General features: G+C 30.9%; 1 protein-coding gene across 1 annotated transcript in view; it reads left to right on the forward strand.

Annotated features, from left to right (window-relative positions):
• The first annotated feature begins 500 nt into the window (after positions 1–500).
• Positions 501–24,379, forward strand: part of LOC149138557 (uncharacterized) — a 54,420-nt gene continuing 30,541 nt past the window's right edge. Inside the window, exon 1 of the mRNA XM_089450391.1 lies at positions 501–949. Within this exon, the coding sequence (XP_089306517.1) occupies positions 501–949 (449 nt within the window). The remainder of the gene's footprint in view (positions 950–24,379) is intronic.

A 24,379-nucleotide genomic window follows, 5' to 3' on the forward strand; every position in this document is an offset into this window, starting at 1 on the left:
TATGGAAAGACTCTGGACAAACTTTTGTCACTCAAGGGAAGTATGCCGGAAGCTTGCTGGAAAGGTTCAGAATGGAGCAGTGTAGATCAACAGCAGCACCATTACAACAGAACTTAAAGTTGAGCAGATCGGATTTTCCTGGTGGTGGCGCATTGGAGTTCCGGATCTGTTTGGTGGCAGCAAATCAGACTTGCCCTATGGTGGCGCATTGGAGTTCCTGATCTACTCGGTGGCAGTAGATCAGATTTTCCCAGTGGTGGCGCATTAGAGTTCTGGATCTGTTTGGTGGCAGCAGATTGGACTTGCCCGGTGGTGGCGCATTGAAGATACAAACTTTTTTTCCAGCAAAATAGAGGTTCGGATCTGGTATGTGGTGATTTTTTTTAGTGTGTCCTAAAAGTGTACAGTTGGATAGAATTATTCGTCAAAGGATCAGAAATTTTATCAATCTAATATGAATAACAGTATAGAATCGTATCTCCACGAGTCTGGCAAACTTGATGGATCAAATTTCACCAACTGGAAATTCAAGATGCAGACTTGAAAGTGCAAATGCGTGGTTGATCGTTACAGGAAATGAGCTGAGATCAGGATCAACCACACAAGAACAAGATTGGGATAAAAGGGAGACAAAAGCAAAGGTCATATTGAAGATGTCTGTCAAGGACAATGTTATCCCACATATTAGAGACTGTAAATCGGCCACTGACATTTGGACGACGATCAAAAACCTATACCAGACGCAGAATACAAACCATGTCTTGTCACTCAAAGGCAAGTTGTTTGCATTGAAGATGGAGGAGAATGAGTCTGTTGCTGGATTCATTGCTAGAGTCAAAGACCTGAAGGACAGATTGGGAGATATCGGAGAGAAAGTTTCCGATTCAGATCTGGTCATGATCACGTTGAACGGAATGACTGATGAATACCAGACGTTTATCACAGGGCTGTCAGCAAGGGAGAAAGCCCCTTCATTTGAAGAGCTGACAGGGATTCTGATACAGGAAGAAGAGCGACGACAAAATTTGAAATCACAGAGCAATGACCTTGCTCTGATGGCAAAAAGGAGACAATATAAAGGGAAGCAGCATCAGCAACCGCAGCAGTAGCAGCAGAAAGGAGCCAACACATTTTAGAAGAGACCATTTAAAGGTATGTCTGCTAATAATTTTCCAAGCAAGAAATGTTTTTATTGTGGAAAACCTGGACATCAGATTAAAGATTGTTATAAGAGGCAGGCTGACGAAGGAAGAAACAAACAGAGAAAACATAAGGGTTAATTTGTTAAGGAAGAAAAGGATCATAGCCACGGACTTTAGCTATTTATAGTCGATCGTGCCCTTTCAGCTTCAAAGGGAGATGAGGACAACATATGGTATGTTGACTCGGGTGCATCCTCACATATGACTGGTAAGAAGGACTGGTTTGAATTTCTTGAAGAAACTTCATGTGGGTCGAAAATCTATTTAGGAGATGATAGTGGACATGAGATCAAAGGATATGGTGACATTCCTGTAAAATTACCTAGCGACGAAATTAGACACCTCAAAAATGTATTGTATGTTCCAGGAATTAAGAAAAATTTGGTCTCTGTCTCAATGATTACTGATCAGGACATGGAAGTTCAATTCTTTAAGACTAACTGTGTCATTAAGGATAGCCAGATGGAAATAGTTGCAACAGGAGTGCGCGTGGGGATCCTGTACAGACTAGATGTGAAGAGTATGCCATAGCAAGCAATGGTTGCAGCTGGATCGACAGCCGAAAATCTCTAGCATCAAAGATTCGGCCATCTTAATCTGCAAGACCTCATCCTACTTCACAGAAAGGGTATGGTTGATGGACTCCCTGTTTTTCATAATGTTAGGCTGGATTGTGATGGATGTGCATTAGGGAAAATGCATAGAGAAGAGTTCCCTTTGCATGCTAATAGAAATGAAAGAGACATTTCAGAACTGGTGCATACAGACATCTGCGGACCTATGCAAACCAGGTCATTAGGAGGAGCATATTACTTTCTCTTATTTACAGATGATTGCACTAGATTTTCATGGATATACTTTCTGAGTAAAAAGATTCAATCTTTTCAGTATTTTAAAGAGTTTAAATCCATGGTAGAAAACCAGACAGGAAAAAGGATAAAAATTCTCCGCTCAGATCAAGGGGGAGAATATAGGTTGGGAGAGTTCATGGATTTATGCAAGCATCATGGGATTGTGCAACAGTTTACAGTGCCCCACACTCCACAGCAAAATGGAGTGGTAGAACGGAAGAACATAACTCTTGTGGAGTGCGCAAGGAGCATGCTTCAAGGTAAGGGTCTATGAAATGGTCTTTGGGTAGAAGCTATTAACACTGCTGTGTATTTAAAGAATAGGAGTCCTACTAGATGTCTAGGCTTCAAAACCCCTTTTGAAGCATTGTTTGGATTCAAACCAGCAGTGAGTCACTTAAGAATATTTGGGTCAAAAGCTTATGCTCTGATACCAAGATAAAAATCAGACTTGAATTAAAAAGAAGGAGTTACAGCTCACAGGTGAGTACTACACCTGGAAACTACACTCAAACAAAGAGAACTCTCTCCGTACACTCTACATTCATCAAATGAGTAATTACATCATTAAGTACATTATAGAAATCAGGAAGTTGCAACCAAACTCCTAAACTCTAGGAACAAATCCTAAACTAAGTATATACGTTACAACTTGTGTAACCATTTCTCCATTAATAAAAAATAATATTAATTATTTTCAACTTTTTAGAGCTTAGAGTCCAACAATAGCATCCCACTATCCTTTGGTTTGACAATCAAACTGCCATCAAGCTGACCAAAGATATAATCTAGCATTAACATAGTGAAAACACTAAACTACACTTTTTCTTCATTTGAAATATCATTGATAGTTCCCGAAGTTACGATTTTCCTTGCAGATGATAAGTTACAAACATTTTAGAAATTCTCCTACAAAGGCAAAGTTTACTCAACCTTGACCTATGTTAGGAGTTTAGGATATTGTCATTAAGGAGGGATGAGATCTAATGCCTTCTTCATTTTCCTATTGTGTTACATTTATAAATCCTTAAATCTTGTCACATGTTGTTTTTAAGAGGAATGTTAGTTTAGACACATAGGTGTTAGTTAATTTCAACTTGGTCTAATATGTCTATTTTGTAAAAACATGTTTCTTTAATATGTACCAATTTCATTGTAATTCAGTAGTCATGATATGTTCTAGACATTGAGTGATTGAATGAATCATATTCTCCTTGATATTAATGACTATTGATCTCTATATTAACAATTAATGGGTCCATGATCTTTGTTTGAAGAGTATTTTGGTGATAAATTTCTTATGTAAATTGTTTTATGTTGCATTAAAAAAAATTCCTCTAGTGGTGACATTGTGTGGGGCCATGAACTATTTCCATCTTAGACTCTTTTAACCACATAAAAATAGTAGTGCTATGATCATATATATATATATTTGTGTGAGGGGTTGTTGAAGGTGTTCTTCGTGTATGGAATACCCTAGTTTATTGGACATTTCCCTCGTGGGACCAAACACCACTTAATCCACTTGGTCTAGCTACAATGGGATGCAACTCATTACTATTGTTTATTAAATACTAACCACATTATCCCTTGAACTCCGTGTTGAATTTATTTCAACATCACATGTATAGTAGAATGAATAACCATTTAGCCTCATGGGCAATCCAAGTAGTGGGAGGATATCAACTAGTATTGCGTAATTGGATTTAGAGAAGAGGAGACACACTCTACAACCCAATATGAGGGAGATGTTGAATTCCTTCTCTGCACAATCTCCGGTTGACATGTGTCCATTTTAAAATATAAATAAAATATTCTCTATATTAAAAAACAATGCCCTTTTAAAATAAAAATAAAATATTCTCTAAATTAAAAAACAATGCTGGCTATAGTAATTAAGAAAAAGAAATATACATATTTGGTATGACCAATAAATTTTTTATACATTTTTGGTATGATGTGGTAAAAATATTTGTCTCTCTCAGCCATAAATAAAGTATTTAGATGTCCATGTGAAGTAACATAACTTTATATTAACTTTAAAGAGAGATAGCAATAACTAAAAATAATAGATATAATAGACATACTTGACATATTAAACATATTAGACCAAGTTGAAACGAACTAACTCCTATGTGTCCAAATATCCTAACATCCCTCTTAAAAACAACATGGGACAAGATTAAGGATTTACAAAAGTAACACAATAGGAAAATGAAAGAAGCATTAGACCTCACCCCACTTAATGGGTTATGCTAATATTTCAATACAATATTTAAGTAACTATTTGAATATCATGCTAACTAATTTATTTCAATATCAATTTCATATATATGTAGATATAAGAGAAAGTAATAAAATTTTATTTTAATGTTAACCATTATAAAATAATTATATACTCAAATAAACAAATTAATTGAACGTAAAATAAATTTAATTATTTCCTAATATGAGTAATAAATGGAAGATTTGTAGTTCATTTCATTATTAATATAAAATTTATATGTTACATTAAAAAAAAAATTATTTCAATTTCAACTACCTATATATTATACATGATCTAGCAAAAAAAAGTGCATATATTATAAAAAGTAATTGAAAAAGATAAAAACTTATGGTTAAAATATTTGAAGTTTTTTAAATATTCTACATTTTAGCTATTTCATAAATATATTTTGGGTCAAATTTGTATAAAATGTAGTAAAGATTTATTGGAGTTGTATATTTAAGTTGTGCAACCTACACAATACAAGTGACCAAAAGCTTTTCATGCAAAAATGCAATTTAAACAATGAAGAATGATATATAACCAAAATTTCCAAAACATTTTAAATGATCTTATTTACCAAATATTTACTAGAAATACAATTTTAAATAAATTCTAATTAATATCTTAACATTTTAAAAACAAACATACTACTTTCTAGCCCAAAGTTAATTATCATAATCATTATTATTATCATTATTATTGGGTGTCTCATTTGTCCATCAAAATTGCATATAATATATATGTATGTATAAAGATATGTAATTCATGAAATTTTCAACTTCAAATTAAAAAATTAATAACAAAAACATTTAAAAACATCAATTTTACATATAATATATACATATCTCTACATATATGTAATTCATGAATGTTCAACTTCAAATTAAAAAATTAATAACAAAAGCATTTAAAAACATCAATTTTGATTTATTTAAGGCAGTTGGATATGGGAAAATGATTATGATCCACTCAAACCAAATTCAATATAGGTTTAGCTCATATAAAACAATATCTTACTCTTGAATATCATAGTCTCTCGTGAATAAGAATATAATCACATTATAATGAAGTTGATCCTTGTTTAATGAGAACACACTTACTTTAAGAGGCCATATATATTCCTTAGCCAATGAGGCCATATATATTCCTTAGCCAATAAGGTGACTGGCTTATTACTGATGTAATAAGACATAGCAATCACGGGTCGTCAGCTGTGCGGGTGCATCGGCCATTGAAGAAGAAAGTGAAAGTTAGAAACAGCCGTGGGTTACGATCTCTGATATTTCAAAGGCATGTGAGCAAGTGGGTTAATTTGACAGTTTGATTGTTTTGAATTGGTTAGTAGCTATTATTGCACAGTTCGTCCAGTTCCGTAAATGTCACTAGTAACTTATTTCAATGTTCTCGTCGAAAATGAATTCATCGTTTTGGGTGACTGATAAAATGAAATCGACGTGTAACAAATAACCAGAAGCTATTGAAGAGACGGCATGTCACAACAATAATACAACTATAATAGAGGTGTTGACAAGCTATGGGGACTACTGTAATAGAGTTGATGTCATTACTGGCATCATGTCCATATGATTCATATTCAATCACAGGTCATCAAAAATCTAAATGTTATTTTTTTTTTTTTTAAATTTGATCCAGTGAAAATGTTTTTGTAACCGTATATAAGAGATAAGATAGGGTTGATGTCATTACTGGATAAAAAATCTAAATGTTAGTTTTTTTTGTAATTCGATATAGGGAAAATGGTTTTGTAACAGTATAGGAAAGATAAGATTGGAAAAAGCTTCTATGCCCCTGAGCTTCGTATAAAAATATATTATAGTTTAATTTATTTAAATATTATATTAAATTTTCTTTTAAAAGTATAAGAATTATATATTTTTTTTTTATATAATTTTTTTTTGCTATTTTTTTTCTTTTCAAAATGTGATATAAAACTATATTATTTAACATGAAAATTATGAGTAGGAATAACATATTTTACTAATATATTATATTATTTAACATGAGAATTATGAGTAGAAATAAAATATTTTACCAACATTTTCTTGATATATATTTACATTAGATCTTTAGATTTTTATTATAGTATACATCTCCCTCATATTAAGTTGTAAAATAAATTTCTCAACAACTTTAAGTAACACATATAAATCATAGTCACCAAATACATGGAAAATAGAATACTTTGATTAAAAAATGGGTCAGGATGCTTAAAATATCATAGTTTATGACATGGATTTATTAAATTGTGTGTTTGGAATGGAAATAGAATTCATGGTTTATAGTTTATGACGGGATTTATTAAATTGTGTGTCTGGAATGGAAATAGAATTCATAGTTTATAGTTTATGACAAGGATTTATTAAATTGTGTGTATGGAATAGAAATAATAGAATTCATAGTTTATAGTTTATGACAAGGATTTATTAAATTGTGTGTATGGAATAGAAATAGATGCCTGTAAAATGGAAATTAATTGTGAGTTGAAATTTTCCAGATTTCAAAATTTTAATGTTTTTTTTAATACTGAGATAACAAGGAAAGAAAATTTTGAAGTTGACCAAATTTTATAAAAAACAATTGATTATATATATATATATATATATATATATATATATATATATATATATATATATATATATATATATTTATATTAAGAATGGATTTTTTTATATATATTTATGTTAGGAGAAATTTTATAAAAATAAGTTTTGAATATTTAATTTTTAAATATGTATTAATTATAATTTTTTAAATAAAATGAGAAACTAAAGAGGGATATACTTTTGAGTTTTGTATATTTAATTTTTAAATATATATATTAATTATAAAATATTTTAAATAGAATTTCATTAAGATGTAGTTTTCAGTTTTGAACATTTAAGTTTTAATTATATAATCATTAAAAGATTTTAGAGAAGTTCTAAACACATGGATATTGTTTAGAGTTTTGAAAAAAATAAATGTTTTCCAAATAACATATAAGTGTGATTGTAGTTAGTAAATTGTAGTTTTAAAACTATTTATATTCATTAAAATGATTTAAATTTCAAAATAAATTAGAAAAAAAATGAACACAAGCTAAACTATATTTAAGTTATATAAGAAAAAATAGGTATATATTTAAATGTTTAAGATATTTTTATCTTCAATTGAAATTTTTTCATCCGATATCAAATTCAAATCAGAATTCTAATTCAAACTTGATAACTAGATCCATCAACCATTTATTTATTATGTCACAAGTTATCGAAGAGACGGCATGTCACAACAATAATACAACTCGTTGCTGTTCCGAAATCCAGTCAGTTGGTGACAGGCGCCTATGGAGAATACTGTAATAGGGTTGATGTCATTACTGGCATCATGTCTATATGACGTTCAGCCATTTCCAGCACTGACTTTTATTGAAACCCTAACTAGCAGTTCATTGTTGGAGCCGACGCGATCCATTTTTGGCTTCGTATTGGTGAAACCGTGGACGCATGTGGGTGGTTTATGTGGCCATAGGAGGATAGGGTTGTCAATTATTTTGATCAAAGATCGGAAGTTTTGTATTAATTGTGAAGTCTACATCTGGAAAAGTAAAATCTTCGGCCCTTTTAATGCTACTCAGGAAAAGACAACAGTTTTAACATCACACAGATTAGTGTATTGTTGAACAGAGAAGATGCTAAATGCTCCACAAATCTCCACTTGTGTTTTGTCTCACATTAGCCAGGACCATGCGATTATGATATTGGAGGATGTCGTATATCAAGAATGTTTGAATCAAATTTCGGCTGGCAATCGTATGAAGTAAAATAAGGAACTACGTATGAAGTAAAATAAGGAACTACTTGCTTTACATTTGGGCAATCACGATGTCCAGTCACGGGGTGAAAATAACCATTATTATTTGATAGGCACTTGAATACCCAAGTGGATTCGGGATCAGGTGGTGCAAAAATAAATGCCATTGTCTGGCATCAGCACTGTTAAATACCAATAGTGCTTTTAGATATGGTTATGGATTTAGGTGATGCAAGGTTCTGCAGCAATTAGAAAATGAAAAGGTTTAATATTTTATAATTGTGATATGTTGTTTTGGGTTCATTGTTAGTAAAACTATTTATATAATTAAATGGTGTTTGATCATGGACTTAGGTTGTGTTAAAATAAATGGTCTTGTTTTGCATCTGCACTATAAAATAGAAGTATTGCTTTTACCTAGATTATTGACTGAGGTCATGCAACATGTGGTACAAAATAAAAAAAATTTAAAATTTTGTGAAATTTTTTTGGGTTATTATGAGTAGAACTTGGTTACATAAAAGCTTCTTAATCTTGGTATGAAAAAATGTGGCAGAACCTTTTGCATGATCCCAGGAAGTATGTCATTATGACCCAAATTTTTACACCAAAAATGTAGAGGACATACCATAATCTATGTTATTTATGTTGATTTTATCTTTACTAGTAGTGACCTTAAATGTTTAACCAATATGAAATGAAGCTTTAAGAAGAAGTTTGAAATGATAGACTTAGGGTATTTTCATTATCTCCTTGGCTTTCAAGTATTATAAAACAAGGAAGGAATTTCTCTTTTGCAATCTTGGTATGCATCTAACCTTCTTCACCATTCTTGTATGGAATATGGTAAACTATCTCCTTCTTCCTCTTACTCTCGAGTAAAACATTCTACCACCTACACTACACCTGAAGTTGATGCCACTTTGTACAATCAATTAGTTGGTAGCCAATTATACTTGACTCATACCCATCTTGATGTGTCCTTTGTTGTTTGTATTATTTCCCAATATATGCAAACATACCATGAAAGTTACTAAAAAGAAAAAAAAAAATCTCAATATATTTGAGGTATAGTTCAATTTGGTATATATTACAATTCATGGGGGAGTCCTTTTTGGCTAGTTTCACTAATTTAAATTTGATTAGTCACTGTGATGTTCAAATGTTTGTTACACGTTATGTTTTCAATCTTGGTTCTAGAAGCAGTAAGATATTTCTCTTTCTTCACGAAAAGAAAAGTATCGAGTAGTGATTAATATAATTCAAGAAGTCTTCTAACTTAAATAAATCATTTTAGAGTTTAGAGTCCAACAATAGCATCCAACTACCCTTTGGTTTGACAATCAAACTGCTATCAAGCTGACCAAGGATAATATCTAGCATTAACATAGTGAAAACACTAAACTACATTTTTTTCTTCATTTGAAATATCATTCATGATTAAGTTCTTGAAGTTACGATTTTCCTTGCAGATGATCAAGTTTACAAACATTTTTAGAAATTCTTCTACAGAGGCAAAGTTTACTAAACCTTGACCTATGTTACGATTTTAGGATATTGTCATTAAGGAGGGATGAGATCTAATGCCTTCTTCATTTTCCTATTGTGTTATATTTATAAATCCTTAAATCTTGTTTGTTTTTAAGAGGAATGTTAGTTTAGTCAGATAGGTTTTAGTTAATTTCAACTTTTTTGATTCATGATCCGGATTGACCACAGTTCTGAGTTCATTCTGCCAACGTTTCAAACCCCAAAGGGGGTCCATCATCAGGACAATGATGAAAGAATAAGAATGAGAGATAATTGAGAGAGAAGAGAATGCGACCTGGAAATAAATACAAGAACCCTAAATTCATAAATAAAGGCCGACATATAATTTATTATTTTCCAAATTATTAGAACAGTTTTTATTATTTAGATTAGGGACACAAATTAAATTAAATTTTTTATTATAATTAATATACCAATATAAATTGTATTTAATTTGTATAATTTTCTTAATTCATATTAATTTATACAATCCTTGTGATTTTATATTAAAAGATATACTATAATTCATCTATATAAATTATATTTATTATCATATATAATATAATATAATTAATATAATTAATATAAACACATTATAATTAATTTATATAATTATTCTAATTTATATAATTAATAAAATTAAAATAATTTAATTAAAATATTAATATAGTTTGATTATAAATTAATATCATTATAAGATTTTTATAAAATGATATAATTACAGTAAATTAATTAATAAGATTTATATGATTAATATAATTAATTAATATGAATTAATTTATATTAATATTAATAATATTAATATAATAAATATAATTATAAACTTATGAAATAATATAATTTAATAAAGATTAATAAATTAATATAATTTAATAAAGTTAATTAATATAGTAATATAATTTAAAAAAAATTTAATTTTTTTTTTTTTTTTTTTTTTCAATTAATTAATATAATTTATAGGATTTAATGAGATTTTAATATAATTCATAATATAATTAATAAAATTATTTAAAATTAATTAGAATGATTAATAGAATTAATTAATATAAATTAATTTTTTACTTAATTAATATTAATATAATTAATATAATTATTATATACCTATATAAATTTTTGCTTACCAGTTTTAAGTGAACTCCCGGTACGCAAAGTCCTTTATTTCCGATCCTGAGCTTCCAAGGTTTCGGGGGGGGTTTTTATTTGCTTTATCAGGGGAAGCCAATTTCCACTGATTTCATTCCCATTGTCCCTGTTGAGGTTCCGAGGGTGTTTCATAATTTCAATGGCCTCCCTGATTTTTCTTTTATGATAGTTGTCTTCTCTTGCAATAACCCTGGCGTTTTCCAAGCACACCTGATGTTTGGTTTTGGATGAGTGTTCAGCAAGGGCTGATGTGCGGGATCTTTCATTCTTTATGTCAGCGGTATAATTTCTCTGTCATTTGATGAAAGATTTTGAGTCCCATTCTCAATGTTGCAGATAATGCTCTCAAAGGGAATGTTCTTAGGTGAGACTGCAAATCCCAACCCCTTGCTCAGGATTTTAATTTCTTCAGGGCGGAGAATTGTGGATGAGAGATTCACTATTTTATTATCATGATTATTGGTAGCAATGGTGTTTACTGTAACAAACGTGTCATTGTTACAATTAGAATTATTGTTTCTAATAATCGAATTCACTTCCGCCTCCCTATCTATTCGTTTTCCATCAACGCTTCCTATATTCTAATATGTCTATTGTGTAAAAACATGTTTCTTTAATATGTATCAATTTCATAGTAATTCAATAGTCATGATATGTTCTAGACATTGAGTGATTGAATGAATCATATTCTCCTTGATATTAATGACTATTGATCTCTATATTAACATTTATTGGGTCCATGATCTTTGTTTGAAGACTATTTTGGTGATAAATTTCTTATGTAAATTGCTTGATGTTGCATTAAAAAAATTCCTCAAGTGGTGACATTGGGTGGGGCCATGAACTATTTCCATCTTAGACTCTTTTAACCACATAAAAATAGTAGTGTTATGATCATTTATATATTTGTGTGAGTTGTTGTTGAAGGTGTTCCTAGTGTATGGAATACACTAGTTTATTGGACATTTCCCTTGTGGGACCAAAGACTACTTAATCCACTTGGTCTAGCTACAATGGGATGCAACTCATTCCTATTGTTTATTAAATACTAACCACATTATCCCTTGTACTCAGTGTCTAATTTATTTCAACATCACATGTATAGTAGAATGAATAACCATTTAGCCTCATGGGCAATCCAAGTAGTGGGAGGATATCAACTAGTATTGCATAATTGGAGTTAGAGAAGAAGATACACATTCTACAACCCAATATGAGGGAGATGTTGAATCCCTTCTCTGCACAATCTACAGCTGACAAGTGTCCCTTTTAAAATATAAATAAAATATTCTCTATATTAAAAAACAATTCCCTTTTAAAATAAAAAGAAAATATTCTCTAAATTAAAAAAAACAATGCTGGCTATAAAAATTAAGAAAAAGGAATATACATATTTGGTATGACCAATAAAAATTTATTACATTTTTGGTATGATGTGGTAAAAATATTTGTCTCTCTCAGCCATAAATAAAGTATTTAGATGTCCATGTGAAGTAACATAACTTTATATTAACTTTAGAGAGAGATAGCAATAACTAAAAATAATAGACATAATAGACATACTAGACATATTAAACATATTAGGCCAAGTTGAAATGAACTAACTCCTATGTGTCCAAATATCCTAACATCCCTCTTAAAAACAACATGGGACAAGATTTAAGGATTTTGCAAAAGTAACACAATAGGAAAATGAAAGAAGCATTAGACCTCATCCCCCTTAATGGGTTATGCTAATATTTCAATACAATATTTAAATAACTTTTTGAATATCATGTGAACTACTTTATTTCAATATCAATTTCATACAAATATAGATATAAGAGAAAGTAATAAAATTTTCTTTTCATGTTAACCATATAATTATATACTCAAATAAACAAATTAATTGAACGTAAAATAAATTCAATTATTTCCTAATATGAGTAATAAAAGGAAGATTTGTAGTTCATTTGATTATTAGTATAAAATTTATATGTTACATTAAAAAAATAAATATTTCAATTTCAACTACCTATATATTATACATGATGTAGCAAAAAAAATGTGCATATATTATACAAAGTAATGGAAAAAAATAAAAACTTATGGTTAAAATATTTGAAGTTTTTAAAATATTCTACATTTTAGCCATTTCATAAATATATTTTGGGTCAAATTTGTATAAAATGTAGTAAAGATTTATTGGAGTTGTATATTTAAGTTGTGCAACCTACACAATACAAGTGACCAAAAATCTTTTCATGTAAAAATGCAATTTAAACAATGAAAAATGATATATGACCAAAATTTCCAAAACATTTTAAATGATCTTATTTACCAAATATTTACTAGAAATACATTTTTAAATAAATTATAATTAATATCTTACTATTTTGAAAACAAACATACTACTTTCTAGCCCAAAGTTGATTATCATAATCATTATTATTGGGTGTCTCATTTGTCCATCAAAATTGCATATAATATATAGAGATATGTAATTCATGAAATGTTCAACTTCAAATTAAAAAATTAATAACAAAAACATTTAAAAACATCAATTTTGCATATAATATATACATATCTCTACAGATATGTAATTCATGAATGTTCAACTTCAAATTAAAAAATTAATAACAAAAACATTTAAAAACATCAATTTTGATTTATTTAAGGCAGTTAGATATGGGAAAATGATTATGATCCACTCAAACCAAATTCAATATAGGTTTAGCTCATATAAAACAATATCTTACTCTTAAAGATCATAGTCTCTCGAGAATAAGAATATAATCAAATTATAATGAAGTTCCTTATTTAATGAGAACACACTTACTTTAAGAGGCCATATATATTCCCTTAGCCAATAACATGATTGGCTTATTACTGATGTAATAAGACATAGCAATCACGGGCCGTTAGCTGTGCCGGTGCATCGACCATTGAAGAAGAAAGTGAAAGTTAGAAACAGCCGTGGATTACGATCTCTGATATTTCAAAGGCATGTGAGCAAGTGGGTTAATTTGATAGTTTGATCAATTAGTAGCTATTATTGCACAGTTCGTCCAGTTCCGTAAATGTCACTGGTAGCTTATTTCAATGTTCTCGTCGAAAATGAATTCATTGTTTTGGGTGACTGATAAAATGAAATCGACGTGTAACGCAATAACCAGAAGCTATTGAAGAGACGTGCATGTCACAACAATAATACAACTTGTTCTGCTGTTCCGAAGTCCAGTCAGTTGTTGACAAGCTATGGAGACTACTGTAATAGAGTTGATGTCATTACTGGCATCATGTCCATATGATTCATATTCAATCACAGGTCATCAAAAATCTAAATGTTAATTTTTTTTTAAATTTGATCCAGTGAAAATGTTTTTGTAACAGTATAGGAAAGATAAGATATGGTTGATGTCATTACTGGATAAAAATCTAAATGTTATTGTAATCTGATCTTGTGAAAATGATTTTGTAACAGTATAGGAAAGATGGGATTGGAAAAAGCTTCTATGCCCGTGAGATTGGTATCAAAATACAGTTTAATTTATTTAAACATTTTATTGATTTTTTTTTTCAAAATTATAAGAATTATACATCATCTTCCTAAATATATATTTTTTTTTTTACTATTCGTTCTGGAAAGTTTGATGTAAAATTATATTATTTAACGTGAAAATTATGAGTAAGAATAAAATATTGTACCAATATATTATATTATTTAACATGAAAATTATGAGCCAGAATAAATTCACATTAGATTTTTAGATTTTTATTATAGTACATATCTCCTTCATATTAAGTTATAAAATGAATTTCTCAACAATTTTAAGTAACACATATAAATCATAGTTACCGAATATGTGGAAATATGGAATACTTTGATAAAAATTCTATCATGTTCATAATACAATGTTGCATCAAAAATTCATAGTTTATAGTTTATGACACAGATTTATTAATTTGTGTGTCTGGAATAGAAATAGATGAGTGTAAAATGGAAACTAATTGTGAGCTGAAATTTTCCAGATTTCAAAATTTTAGTGTTTTTTTAATAATTTAAAAATCTGAGATAATAAGGAGAGAAAATTTTGAAGTTGAGCAAATTTTATAAAAAATGATTGACTTTTTATATATATTTAGGTTAAGAATTGATTTTTATTATATATTTATGTTAAGAGAAATTTTATAAAAATAAGTTTTGAATATTTAATTTTTAAATATATATTAATATAAAAAAGATTTTAAATAAAATCAGAAACTAACCAGGGATATACTTTTGAGTTTTGTATATTTAATTTAAATATATATATATATATATATATATATATTAATTAAAAAAAATTAGATAGAATTACACTAAAATATAGTTTTGAGTTTTGAATATTTAAATTTTAATTATATATTAATTAAGATCTGAACGGACAGGGATAAGTTTAGAATTTTGAAATGAACAAATATTTTGAAGGTAACATATAAGTGTGGTTGTGATTAGTAAATTGTAGCTTTAAAATTATTTATATTGATTAAAATTATTTGAATTTCAAAATAAATTAAAAGAAAATAAACACAACCTATTTACATTACATAAAAAAAATATTTATATTTATATATAAATATTTATAATATATGCCATCAAATTTTTTCCCAAATTAATTTTTTTCATCCCTATCAAATTCAAATCCAAATTTTATCCAAATTCTAATTCAAACTTGATAGCTACTTCCATCATCCACTTATCTACTATATGTCACAAGCTATCAAAGAGACGGCATGTCACAACAATAATACAACTCGTTGCTGTTCCGAAATCCAGTCAGTTGGTGACAGGCGCCTATGGAGAATACTGTAATAGGGTTCATGTCATTACTGGCATCATGTCTATATGACGTTCAGCCATTTCCAGCATTGACTTTTATTGAAACGATAACTAGCAGTTGGCATTGTTGGAGCCGACGCAATCCATTTTTGGCTTCGTATTCATGAAAGCGTGGACGCATGTGGGTCGTTTATGTGGCCATATGAGGATAGGGTTGTCAATTATTTTGATCAAAGGCCTGACGTGTTGTATTAATGTGTGAAGTCTACATCCGGAAAAATAAAATCTTTGGTCCTTTTAATACTACCAAGGAAAAGACAACAAATTTAACATTACACAGATTAGTGTACCGTTGAACACAGAAGATGCTACATGCTCCACAAACTAAAATGGACCATGCGATTATGATATTGGAGGATGTCGTATATCAAGAATGTTTGGATTTGCAATCGTATTAAGCAGTAAAATATGGAACTACTTGCTTTGGATTTGGGCAATCATGATGTCCAGTGGGGGTCAAAATAATAAAGGGAAAATAAAGATTATTATTTGATAGGCACATGAACACCCATCGTGGATTCGGGATCAGGTGGTGCAAAAATAGATGAGATTGTTCGGCATCGGCATTGAGTAGTGCGAAAATAAATGGCATTGAGTAGCGCTTTTACATAGGGTTATGGATTGAGGTGATGCAACATGCCCTAGAAATGAAAAAAATAAATGGCACTGAGTAGTGCTTTTACATAGGATTATGGATTGAGGTGATCCAGCATGCCCTAGCCATGAAAAAATAAATGGCACTGAGTAGTGCTTTTACATAGGATTATGGATTGAGGTGATGCAACATGTTTCAGCGATGAAAAAATATAAAAATTTACAGCAATGAAAAAATTTAAAAATTTAAAATTTTGTGAAATGTTTTTTTGGGTTATTATTAGTAAAAGTTGGTTACATAATTTTAGTTAAAATTATAATATTGGATTTTAAAAAAAATATAAAATTTAATAGGACAGAAATGCAGTGGTTTTAATTTTTTTAATACAATTAAAAAATATCAAATTATAAAATTATAGTTTAATTATTTTAAACTTTTATATTTCTTTCAGTGGTTTTAATTTTTTTAATACAATTAAAAAATATTAAATTATAAAAATATAGTTCAATTATTTTAAGTTTTTGTATTTTTTTTTCTTAACCCATCAATTATGCCCATGATTTATTATTTCTCATAATATTAAGTTTCAGTAACTTATATGATTATCTAAGAGTTTTTAAAAATAATTATCCAAAATTTTTAAAAGAAATCAATTTGAAAATTTGAAAATACATTTTAAATAAAAAGAAATATAATTATATATAATAAAAAAATAAAATTTCATAAGATAATTAAACTATAATATCAATCATATATATTATAACTTAATAATTAAAAAGTAAAATTCACTTTAATCTCAAATTTATTAAGAGTGAAAAGGAATCATGTTTTGATCTACAAACTTTTTTGCAAATGCAAGTCATTTGATCCATCTCAATGCTTGATAAATCCAAAGTTGAAAGAGAAGTAAGTTTATTTTAGTCATGCAATGATTAATACAATGATTTAAAATATGCTAAATATGTTTAATATTATTCTCATGAGTTACTTGGCCTCATGGACATTAGACCTCTATTTGTATTAAATACCTAAATTCAACATATCACTCTTCATCATAAATTTCCTATCAAGAAATTCTTGATGTGCAATATTACATCAACAAGACTTACAAGTTGAGCTTCATCTTTTTTCATAGTATCTTTTTGCTGCATCTTAGTTATCCATTTTCTTGTATTCTTCATTCTTTACACTCTTGATTTTCGTTTGTTGTGCTCTTCATTGCCTAAATTCTCCTTGACATTCAATTTTTTCTTTCAAATGTTCTTATTGTCTTCTTGTAATGTACCTCCAAATTACATACAGAAAGAATTGCTTATAATTAATCCAATGCTAACATATGGCCATTGATATCTCACATCATTTTAATTGATGTTCCCCATGAGTAAATTCCTAAGTGAGATGTCAATTGACATGTACATATCCTATTGTGTATATCATAAATTGCTTTCTATCCTTTAAATTGTTATCTATATATATAATGAATGAGACTTAACCTTTAACCTTGAGTTCAACCATTACTTGAACTTTAATTACCTATCCAAAATGTCTCTTTACCTAAATACATTGTTTATCTTATAACTAAAACTTATTTGGTACTATGAAAACATTGTATTATCTCCACTCAGTGGCTACTAGAACCCAAGACATGTATGCCATTTTAACAAGCATGTGCCTCATATCAACCATTGATCTTTCATATTAGGTGTTATACAAATTTTCTACATTATTCTAAGGTCTTATTCAACTCATAATATTTTATTGATTTTGTTCTTCAATAATTTTTAAGTAAATTCTAATTAATACCTTACCATTTTAAGAATAAATATACTATTTTTGGTATAATTGGAAGTTAATTATCATAATCATCATTATCAATGTTGAATAGATTCTAATGGCATGTCTCATTTGTCCATATGGACTGCATATAATATTTTATACATACATACATCTAAAGATATGTATTTCATGAAATGTGCATCTTGAAATAAAAAAATTATAACAAAAATATTTCAAAAACATCAATTTTGATTTATTTAAGGTAGTTAGTTATGGGAAAAATGATTATGATCCACCCAAAACAAGCTCAAACAAAACAATATCTTACTCTTAATATCATAGTCTCAAGGAAAATAAGAAATAAGAAATTATAATTAAGCTGTAGTGCGCCTCCCAAATCAGCAACTCTACTGTAGTGCACCTCCCTAATTGTCTTGGCATGCCCACTTGAAGGAACAAAAAGGTATCCAAGGTGGCATAACAATGCATTGTGGAGGTGAAAATTTGGAAATTGCTTTCCTTCGAGTAGCGTATGGTATGTGTTGCCAAATTCTGGATTGCTCTTGTAAAGATGCAACCACCCGAGAGTCTCATGCCCACAAGAGTTGAGCACACTGGTCAGTGTTATGAAAAGAGGTTGACTGAGACAATCTCCAACATTTTTGGTGTTTCCCTTATTGTACTTAATGTTCAAATGGAACTATTGCAAGTATGTGGAACATTTCTAATTGCGATCGTTCTGCAACTTTCCTTGTGTCTCTATGAATTCCACGGGTCAATGGTATGTGTGGCTAGTCGTTTCCTTCGCAAGAATGTAAAGTTTCCATTTTCGGCAGACTTGCACAATGGAATACATTTCTTTATGACACAGTCCCTCACCGTTATATATCATTTGATGCCCTTGTTGAGTGAGAACTGCACATTAGGGGAATTTTGAGCTCTAAAATGGGCCTCCTAAGAAAAATCTACAACCAAAATAAAATTTATAAAAAACAATAAGATTCAATATGATGATGTCAACCATGGGGGATGATTCACCATTTTTGGAGTAAAAAGGGAAAAATATTAAAAAATAATAAAAAATAATAAAATAATAAAACTACTTTTTCAACTCATATTTTCAACTTATCTCCCTAAAGTTTTACTCAATTTTCGAGCAAGAGTACTCGTTGGATGCAAAATTTAATTCCTCTTCCAAGGAATACCCATGTTGCATACTTTTAATGGACGCCGCTACATGAAAAATGAGAAATACATGAAAAAACATGATTGCAATCACGTTTTTCATATATTTCTCATTTTTTGTGTAGTAGGGTCCATCAAAAGTATACAACATGGGTACTTATTGGATGAGGAATCAAATTATTCATCCAACGAGTGTTGCCACTCGAAATGTGAGTGAACCGATAGGGAGATAACTTGAAAATATGAGTTGAAAAAATAGTTTTTTCATTTCTGCCTCTAAAATTTGATGATGTAATCTAATATTATTTTATTATTTCCACTTATGATATAATTTCCTTAGGAGGACCATTTTAGATGTCAAAATTCCCCTAGTGCCAATAGCATAGTCGGAGACATCTGTTTCAATTTCAATTAGTTGTTGTAGGTTTGGTAATGTGAGCATTAGTGCCAAGAAAAGGTGATGATTCAACTTGGTAAATGCCTTCCATTGGAATTCATACCAAAAGAACTTTGGTTTCTCTCCTCCCTTGGTGACTTGACTGAAAGGCTAAGTGATATGAGATAACCCCAACACGAACCTCTAGTAGAAGTGGGGAAGATCCAGAAAGTTGTGGATATCTATTAGAGTGATTGAGGCTAGCCAATCCCAAATGATTTGTATCCTTCCTGGGTCCACATGCACACCCTGCTCATCAATGATGTACCCCAGATATTAGACCTAGGTCATACCAAAAGTGCATTTCTTCAAATTCACACATAAATTTTGTTGTCGCAAGGTTTGGAGGACCTGTCGAATATGGTGGAGAATGATGTGCCCCAGATATTAGACTTAGTTCATACCAAAAGTGAATTTCTTCAAATTCACACATAACTTGTGTTGTCACAAGGTTTGGAGGACCTGTCGAATATGGTAGTGGTGCTCTTCCCAGCTCTGGTTGAAGATCATAATGTCATCCAAATACACCACCACAAATGAGTTGTTGAGGGGTCACATGTTGTCTTCCATCAACCTCATGAAGGTTGTGGGGGCATTCATCAACCTGAAAGGCATGACCAACCATTTGAAAAGGCTCTCCTTGGATTTGAAGGTAGTCGTCCACACATTGCAGGGTTCGATTGGTACCCAGCGATAACCAAACTTCAAGTCAATCTTGTTGAAATATTTGGTCCCCTCAAGTTGGTACAAAAGGTCATTAATCCATGGGATTGGATTCCTATTTTGGACAATGATATTGTTCAGTGCCCAATAATCAATATAGAGTCTCTAGGTCCTATCCTTATTTTGTACCAACATGATCAGGCTACCACAGGGTGATGAAATTGGCCTGATGTGCCCTTTCTACAGCATCTCATGAATCTACCTCTTGTTTTCATCATTCTCTAGAATAGAGCATCAATAGATTGACCAATTGGGCAGCGACATGCCCAGGGTCATATCAATGAAGTGCTTGACTTGACAGTGTAGAGGTACCCTTATGGGTGAGGTGAAGATGTTCCTGTACTCCTCCACAACCTTATCTATCTACTTCTGTCGTGCGAAGGAGCTCTGTGTGGAGGTTGTCGCCAAAATATTATTCTTGCCCTTAGGGATAATCATAAGGAAAACAAATTTCTCAGTCTTGGAAACGATATTATTACATTTCTTCGTAGTGATCAAAGAAATGGTGGTAAGTGGTGTTACCTCTAGTATCCTGTATAACTTATTTTCTAAAGTAATAATAACAACACGAGGCCTAGAATCATACAAAATGTGTCGATTCCACAAATATGATTGGCCTAATAATACATCACAAGCTTCAAGAGGAGAAACATCAGACCATACCTCATTTGTGAAGGGCTTGATGTTGTTAGGAAGGTGATATTGTTGCTGACACAAAGATCTCGCCCTTGGTGAAGCCACATGATGGTGTATGACTGTGGGCATGGTGTGGTCGGTAGGCCTAGCTGCTTCACAAACTCTAGTGAAATCAGGTTCTTTTGGCTCATGTTGTCGAGAATGAATTACAACAGAGAACCCTTCACCCACATCTATGAGTGGAAGATTCACTTCCCCTCCTCTGGATATTTGGCGTCATCCTTCTGAATCTTGGTGGCGGCAATGGTGGCACTAGGATGCGCATCAATAATCTACTTCCCTTTGTCATTACCCTTGCTGGTTTCTGAGTCAAAGTCAGAACATGCATCTTGTTAGTATCCTATAGTCATAGTAACCATTATGATTTTGGTTTCTCTATCTATTTAGGTCAATTTGTGAAATTTAGTCATGATCTTATAAATATGAAGTCTAAAATGTCATTTGGAGAAATAAGTGGTGTTTGGTGAAAAGTCTGGTGTCATGAGTTAGATTTCATGTTATTTATAAGATCATACCTCATCATCGCAAGTGGTGTTGCGTTTTTGAAAGTGGGGAATCATTGTAACTAAATATGACTTTATATGATGTGGAGGATTAAGAGGAAATGCTTGGCTTTCAGAAACATCCACCAGGTTCATTATTCACCTTTTTAGATGCTCCAGACATCAACCAGAAGTTTTTTGCACTATTGACAAAGCATTAGGGTTAGGGCTTTTTGTCTAGAGATGAATGTTTTACATTTTTAGTGAAAGGAGGTTTAAAAGGGGTGTGTGTTATCACTAATATAGTTTCAGCATCATAACCAACATGTGCAACTTGTTCAGAGACCCCACCGTTGCTTAAACCATGAAAAGTAGATGGTGCTGCACACAGGCACTACGCATGCACACAGTCAACATATTTTCACCATATCTCTTAAACCATGTAACCGTTTAACATGAAATTTGTACTGTATATGATTGGGGATAAGATGAATAAACTCACTTAATTTCAAGTTAAAACGCTTCATAGTTTTGAAGAAACAAGACACCGTCATCTACCATTTTTCGATTTTCTAGAAATCAATGCATCGGATTTAGCTCACATTTTTTCTGGAGAATCATTTTGATGATAGTAAATTTTTATAAACATTTCAATTCACTATGATTCACCATTTAAGAGATATTCATTGCAGGACTATTTTTTCTTGAAAAGAGAATTTTTGGAAAAATTTTGGTACTTATACGGCATGGATATCTTTATTACAGTCAACAAGGCATAAAATGGGATTTTTTGATCAATGTGCAACCATCTATGTGGTCAGAGAAGGAACAGTCAAGTGTTGCCCACATGTGTCGTGCACATGTTTTGTGCACATATATAGTCAACTTTTTTGGACAAAATTTTTACCTTAGAGTTGGCAAAGGAGGGGTTTTATCATGTCATTATTTATATTTTACTATGTCAACACTTCACTAATGATATTTTGTACAAGTTAGATGTAGGTGTGTAGGCAATATTATAGGTAATAGTCAAAGATACTTTCCTAGTTTCCAGAATAATAGTTTTTCCTTTCCTATCTTTATGTAATTAGTTAGATCCATTAGGGGAATGGGTGTATTTCAACCCCCTTAGACTTAGGAACAATATATTTTATATATTTTATGATTTTGAATGTAAAGAGGGTTAGTAGTTGGTCAGATTAGAGAAACAAATCTTTGTGCAATCTATATATTTTATCAAATTTTGCGAGTGAATGAATGAAATAGAAGGTGATTTGCAGGGATTCATGAGTTAGATTTTTGGTGGTTGTGTTTTCCTTTGATTTGCAAGTCATATTATTTATTTCGTTCCTTTAATGTGTATATTCTTTCTTGGAAAAAACCAGATGTTTGGTACAAAATTCATCCTAATGATGCTCTGTTTCAGTTTTCCCAAGTTTTCAATGTTTTCTACTTAAAGCAACACTTTAGAATTCATCTATGCTTGATTCTCTATTTTTTTTTTCTTTCACTCTTTCTATACTCACCTCCTACCACAATTTAATCTAAAACTACCATTAAAGCTACCTACCTTGCCCCTGTGGAAAATTCCTCTCTTTTCCCTCATATCACTGTACAAAAAAGTTGATTTGAAATAAATCCATGCCCAATGTTCTTCCTCCTTTCTCATTAAAAAACCTCTAAAAACAAAACTTATTGAGCTTACTACCTAGCCTAATATCCTATTTGTTAAAGTAAACTGAGTGAGAGAGCCCTCTCCAGGCTAGAAGGGCTAGATTATGGCCTAAAATGGTTTGTGGTTATCTTTGTAATTTTCCTTCCTAGCCTAAGAAAACTATAGAGTGCTAACACATCTGATTTGGAAGCCTTCAACTTAGCCACTAGTGACTGCTTGGATTGACACGCACTTGTGTTGTGAATGGGGATCTTCTGGAACTCACACGATTTCCCTGTGACCTTATTTATCTTCGTGGTATTGTTCTTTGCTTGCGGCTTCAGTGAATTGTCATGGGTCGCCCCACCTTAGATTTGTACTTTTTTTGTGGTTTTGGTGCGCCTTTCCCTTACTTTAGATTCACAAATCCAAATTCTCGCTTCTTTTGTTTAAATTTCTTCTTAGTCTTGAAAGCATATTGATAGGTGGTGCCAAGCGAGGATATGTTCATTAAGTCCATCTTGTATTGGATGTATTTGTGTAGACAACCGTGGTACTTGAGTACCAAATATTGCTTAGAATCCTTGATACCTAGCTTCATGCAAAGGGTATGGAAAACATTTGTGAACTCGAACACCTCTTGGTTCCTTCCCTTCTCAAGTGTGGTCCACTTTATGTATTTATCTTCATATCTCCCGACAAGGTAATATTGTTCCTTAATGGCGGCTCGGAAAGAATTCCAAGTGGGTGCGTCTTAAAATAGTGAGGATTCCCTCTTTTCCTTTTGTTCTCAATAGGTTTCCCACCAGTATTTTACATGTGGAGTGACTTTGAGGAGTGTAAAAATAATATTTTATTCATTGGAAAAGTCATGAACTGAAAAATATCATTCCAATAGAATTAATCACCTATCTAAGACATTTTCATCTATCTTGCCTTCAAATATGGGAATGTCAATGTTAACTTGTACCTTAAAAGGAGTGGCACCTCCAAATTGGCTATAGGATGAAGATGCATTGCCTATGTGTAGCCTCCAAAAAATCTGGACAAATTTATCCATCATCCCATTCCTTTGTCACTCGAGGACTTCCTCAAGAAATAATTTTAAAGGATCTCCTGCCCCCTCATCTTTATTTTCTTCTCAAATGGGAGGCCCTTGGGGTTTG

This window comes from Pinus tabuliformis, chromosome X (genome assembly GCF_031772625.1).
Source record: "Pinus tabuliformis cultivar Carrire ecotype Pingquan chromosome X, CPIR1, whole genome shotgun sequence".
NCBI lineage: Eukaryota > Viridiplantae > Streptophyta > Pinopsida > Pinales > Pinaceae > Pinus > Pinus tabuliformis.